The 6,119-nt window shown below is 38.3% G+C and overlaps 1 protein-coding gene across 2 annotated transcripts in view; it reads right to left on the bottom strand.

Moving 5' to 3' along the window:
• Positions 1-116: 116 nt before the first annotated feature.
• The window catches only part of LOC113239524 (endochitinase), a 27,907-nt gene continuing 21,904 nt past the window's right edge, over positions 117-6,119 (bottom strand). For both annotated transcript variants that reach the window (XM_026476564.1, XM_026476563.1), the window contains exons 6-11: positions 5,931-6,054; positions 4,558-4,755; positions 3,895-4,191; positions 2,570-2,809; positions 2,179-2,253; positions 117-569 (exon numbers count right to left, since the gene is read on the bottom strand). In XM_026476564.1, coding sequence (XP_026332349.1) covers positions 447-569; positions 2,179-2,253; positions 2,570-2,809; positions 3,895-4,191; positions 4,558-4,755; positions 5,931-6,054 — 1,057 coding nt within the window. In that variant the 3' untranslated portion in view covers positions 117-446. The remainder of the gene's footprint in view (positions 570-2,178; positions 2,254-2,569; positions 2,810-3,894; positions 4,192-4,557; positions 4,756-5,930; positions 6,055-6,119) is intronic.

Genomic DNA, 6,119 nt, shown 5'->3' with positions numbered 1-6,119 from the left:
ATATATATATATATATATATATATATATATATATATATATATATATAAAATACGTTATATATATATAAATATATATATATCTGTGTGCAGTCGCCTACATAAACATACATACGCTTAGTGAAATCACAACCAAATGTTCCTAGTAAATGTTTGTTACAGTGTTATCAATTTACCCGTTAAACAACAGCCAACGTGGAGTATGTTTATGTGGAATAACATATGGTTTTAATTAATATTTACTGGAATACTAATTATATACAATATTTAATTGCAGGCGACTGACCTTTCATATGAAGAAATTTGTTGCGAAATACAGCAATATTATAATATGTTATTAAATATATGTGTTATTATCAAAGTCTTATTTGTTTTATCTAGCGCTGTTCTACAATTATTTGAATGATTACTATCGGCAGTGTAGGGCAAACGTTAAGTTCAGACTGAGGCTAATCGTCGCACTCGGGGCGGTCTACGTTGTCGCGCCAATCGCACACATTAAGTTTAGAGTTAAATACTAGCCCATGCTGGCACGTGAACTGCACGCCTTCACCATTGACGCATCTCCAGTACTGGTAAAAGAAAGACAGAATTAAACCTAGCGACTCCAACACTCAATCTAAAAAAAATTAAGACATGAAATGCATACAACTTGATAATACCCCAATATTAAAATTTGTTAATAAAATTTTTGTCCTGATATAAAATACAGACATGAAACGGCCCAGTGGAAGAACTGTTGCTTCGTAATTGAAGAGCCGACGGTTCGAATATCTTTGCGGCAGGCGGCATGTACCTATTATATTATTGTTTTCTAACTTACGTACATTTGTCAATGTTTGGCAACAATAGCTCTCGCTAACGGAAAGCATCACGGTGCATGTTGAAAAACATTCACAAACATTGGAATGACACAAAACGCACACACATAATTTCCGACAATGTTCTGATACTTTGCTCATGTCACTTAGGACATTAAAACATGATTTAGGTAAGAGGTGTCTTGCCTCTATATAAACACAATAATGTGTAACAGATTTCTTTGAGGAATCATATAATTTCAACAACATTGTACCTGTGCGGGTTCAGAGATTGCTCATTATGTTTCTTTTATTATTAAGTCCAGTAGACTAATTAATAAAGTAATTGGCATATTTATATTTACACTGCACTGTCCCATAGGGAAATAGTCCATATCTATCGTCCTGATGGATAGGAATTTCCCGGGAGTACTACGAGCTACTCGGTAAGACCAGGGTACAGACACTATGGCAGCTGTAGAGATGGACACGTTAATTGGCCTCGGTAATTCGTGTATGCCGCGCACATCTGGCGCGTCTTACCAGCGGTCTGGCCGTGGCCAAAAACGAAAAGATCGTCGGAGCATGTGAGTTGCCTTTTTAAGTTGGAAGCTATGGTTTCTTTCCGGTACTAGTCCGGATAACTAGTAAAGGACGAGCTTGATAACCCCCGGTCCATCCAGCCGCTAAGGACTTTTGAAATGGCGCCTCAGCGTCGGGAGATTGAATTTACATTCAACGGCTTAGCGGTAACAACTTCTTGTTGTGCAATGCACAATGGGAGGTGAGCGTGCCAATGGTTCCGTGCCTATGCACCCGAGTCGCTTGCCCAAGGCACTAAGTAACCTTTGGAGCACCGGATGAAATCTGTGCAAACAGGCTGTTCTGGGGTTAGGACCTGACTGATAAGATCCCTGTGCAGGTCTACTTGCACAAGTAATAGTATTCTTACCCTATAATCAAGAAGTTAATAGGGAGGGGCACAATAAACAAAACTTAAGTTGAGAGGTATGGAACTGTCTCATAAGCAAGGATTATACCATTGGTCAAACTCGTTATCTTGTGGTACCAGTTGCCCGCAAAATTCATTATACATTAATGGTCAAACTTAAAAGACAATCTGAAGTTCGAATTGAAATGTCAGTCGGAACCACGAAACTTGCATAGACATCGTTGAATGTACGAGTATAAGACTTTATCAATGTATAAGATTTAGAATTTACTTACTAACTTGAGACAGGCCTTCGAATTACAACGTTGGGCCCATGGACCTTCTATGTATACCAGATCAGGTGTATATCGGAATAGCCATCTATTATTTAGTATCGATTTTAGTTCAATAACCATGATAATATGAGGTATTACTATTAATATTACTGACCTTGACGCAATTTTTCCTGTCAGGTACGTAGTCTTCATTGGATTTGCACACGTCGTGGTTCTCGATTTCGTTCTCCTGCGAACACAAATACGCTTTGTGAGGACGTTCCTTCGCTACTTACTGCTTGGATGCAGGAATACATAATTTGCTACACGAAATGAAAATTTCATATTAGTGGCACGAAATAAATACTTAGTTCTACTTTATTTGGTATCCCGCGTATTTCTGCAGTGACTATATTGAGACAAATTAATTGGAAACCAAAATTCCATGAAAATTTACATCTCAACTCTAAAATCTCCAATGCGTATAAATTTTGGAAATGTAAGTAATAATAACCTAATAATTTATAAGTGAAAGTAATTTTGCATGTATTTTAACTTCGATTTACCGATGACGGTTTTACAGGTTCAGGCTTTTCTGGGGTGGGTGGTTCTAATATTTCTGTTTCAGATTCTTTCTCCGCTTCAATTGTGGTGATAGCCGCAGATGGTGTATTTATCGTCGGTTGCATGGTGGTTGATTGCGTGGTGGTCGTTTGCGCGGTGGTTGGTTGCGTGGTGGTCGTTGTTGTCACTGGCTCACCTTCTAAGGGGTTCACCGGTGTGGACGGTGGACGTGCCCACTCAGGCTAGGAAAATAAACGATACAAATCAATGCATAGCCAAGTCAATATGCAACAGCCGGCCTCAATGCCAATCATCCATTGTAAAAAAAGTTAAACACAAATCAATTTGCCACTGGTACCAGAATATGTAAAAAAACTAAAGTCGGAATTAAGTCAACGGGACTTTTTTTTTAATTTTAGCCGTATAGGCTTATGTGCTGAGCACTAGTCTTCATGGAGAGGGTTTAGTCCTTTTATAACCAGTGTACATAATTACAGAAAGGTATATTTAAAAGATAGTTTGCACAAAATATGCGTACAACATAAGGAACGTTCACAAGAGAGCTGGATATTCCCACAATTGACCATAATGGCGAGTAACGACATTGTAAAATAAATGAACAAGTAAAGTAAATATTATAAAAATTCTATAAGAAAATTGCAAACGCTCAGATTTTATTGAGGTCAAACGCAGCGGTCGATTTCTACGTTTTATGTACGTTACCGTTTTAACTTTTAACAGCCATATTTTCTGAAATGTAGCTCAAAGTGCAGAGTATTACAAAGCTTTAAAAACATAATTTAAAGTCATTAAATGTAGTTTTCGTTTTTCCATTAGTCAACATTTATATATTCATTTATATCTGGTATTCATATAGCAGATTTATAGTTCTGCTGTTCAGACGCTTTCGAGTGACGAGATTTTTATGATTCTATTTCGCGACCTTGAAAACTAATTATACTAAGGGAGATCTTCTTCGTAATGGACTATAATAATAATAATAATAATAGCGCACACACTCAACATTGCACTGCACTAAGGAAACTCTGTGTCGCGGGTGCCATGGGGCACACATAGACAAATTACACCCAAACTCAGTAGAGAAATAAATGTAGGCCATACAAATATTTCCTCCCGGCCCGGGAATCGAAACTGGGACCTCGGCGTGGCAGTCCGACCACGAAGGCAATTGCAATGTATGATCACAAAACTCCCTCGAGTCTGAATCCAAGTCCGTTCGTACCATGTAACGTCATGAACTGACGTTACGAACGGATTTGGATTCAGATTCGTTACATATAAAGAGGTTTAATGAAAATGTACTCACAGTTGGAGTTGCGTGGTCTGTACGTGCTGGCGGAACCGTATATGAGCTCATGTGCTTATGAAGCAACTTGATCAACGGATTTTCTTCCCCACAGAGACCTCTGAAATCGTCCATGTCTATGGCCCAAGTCATTGCTCCTAAATACCCCTTCTCTTTGATCCAGTTCATCTTGATTTCGACACTTTTGGGATCTTCGTATCCAACCCACTGAGTGCCTTTGTATGCATAAGGACATTTGCCATGGTCGTCCCATTTCTTAGTCCATTCTGAATTTTCCTTGTCTACTTCGGTGCAGATCTAGAAAAATACAAATTTACAATAGCGCAGCAATGCGTTTAACATTCGTTTAAACGTCCGTATTTAAAAAAGATTTAAAGATATTTAAAAATGACTGAATGACTATCATAAATTTATTGTATCTATATGTTTGGTGCACCATCTTGACGACCAGTTTGTGCAACATTTCAGTAGTCCCGTATCTTTCTACATAAGTTTTATTTAGAGTTACCCTCCTATCAACCTCTTGGTTACACGGGAAGGGCAGTATAACCTGTGCTAGCCCAGGGACCTTATAAGTTCAGCTCCTGACCCCAGATCAGCCCGTGGACAGGGTCGGCAAAAAGTTTACAGTGAAATAAAGACACTTGTAAAGAAATCACTCACCTCATAATAGGCCCAGAAACCAGTAGCATTGGTGTAGGGAGCCGGGTCGCCGCCACCAGCCTCCTTGTTGATGTAGGTTCCGAGATTATAGTTAGTGTTGCCAGACGAAAGCGTGAATGACCGCCCATAGAACGGAATACCAACCACCAATTTATTTGTTGGGCAACCTTTCTGCTCCCATAATTCAAGACCATCGTTCTGTAACAAAACAAGAAATCGGATTACGTACAAAGATACATTACTGTATATACATATAGATATTTGTCCTTACATAAATGCTCATCTACTTTGAGTAAACTTATTATATCTAATGTACATAAAGGAAACATAATATGCAACCTACGGCACTCAACACCTGATGGTGGCAATTCTCATGGCTATTTGTATTTGCGTATTTGAAGTATTTGGCAAACAATCACCATGTGTAGATAGCATGTGTGACAAGTATTTGCGTTTGTCTATTCGACAAATATAGCAAACACGAAACTCGCGTTACCGCGCGCTAGTCGGTTTCTCGACTCACATCAAAGAACCCAAACAAGCAAATACACAAGCAAGCCCACGATATGGTCATATTCATTACTTTAACTCCTCTTTTTGGCTCTATGTGTCATCGAGTATATAACCAGAAATAGAGACGAAATGTCATTTAATTTGTTTGAAAACCATTTTGCCATATTATTACACCTGTGACAACTGCGCTCCGATTTCCCAGCCCGAATCCAACAATTGACGGGTGTCGTATGGGTGTCGTCAATTGTATCACTTTAAATCGATCAGTTTAACTTGAGCTTTGCTACAATGGACGAAAATTGAAAAATTACATAATTTAATATTTAGTTACCCATGAAATGTGATTCGACTTGTTTTGTAATTAATTTTTTCTTCGCAATACCGAATGGAACAGCCCCCATTGATAGAGATATAATCTTTATTACAACAAAAACAGAATATTTTTGGAATATACGGAGACGTACACACAGGTCAGTCGTTGGTGCTGTACGTTTCAGCTTTCTAATTTGTGATATCAACTCAAACGAGAGTTGATATTTAAAAGTGATATAAGGCCCATTTACCTGATGAGTTGCCAGGGATGGATGTAATTCGTCTCAATTTCTGGTTATATACTCGATGCTATGTGTAGACGGTCATATTTGCCAGTGTTTGCATGTTTATCTGTATGTCAAACATTTTTCCAAGTACGCCAAACACCCAATAGCGAATACATATAGCCATGTGAAGTGGCGCCATAACAATTTTTTGTTTAAAGAAGGAAATTTTTAATATTATTTGGATGTTATTTGGTGGAAGCTTTAAAAAAAAAACGTTGGTTACTATTCCAACTATAAATCATAAAGAAAATCACCACGTACCACATTAAGTTTCTCGTACGCCCACTGGTCATGTGGTCTCTTGTACAAAGGAGAGTGAACATCGGCGAAACCTGCCCAGTTACCACGCAGATCGTACGACATTACGTGTATCGCGTCCAATTCCCTGTAAACATTATTACAAGATTCTTAAAATATATTTCCAACTACATGTACATTTCCTCTCCAGAC

The sequence above is a fragment of the Hyposmocoma kahamanoa genome, unplaced genomic scaffold (assembly GCF_003589595.1).
Source record: "Hyposmocoma kahamanoa isolate Upper Pololo Valley unplaced genomic scaffold, ASM358959v1 99879, whole genome shotgun sequence".
Taxonomy (NCBI): Eukaryota; Metazoa; Arthropoda; class Insecta; order Lepidoptera; family Cosmopterigidae; genus Hyposmocoma; species Hyposmocoma kahamanoa.
The sequence above is the reverse complement of the archived record's forward strand: the minus strand, read 5'-3'. Positions and strand labels throughout refer to the sequence as shown.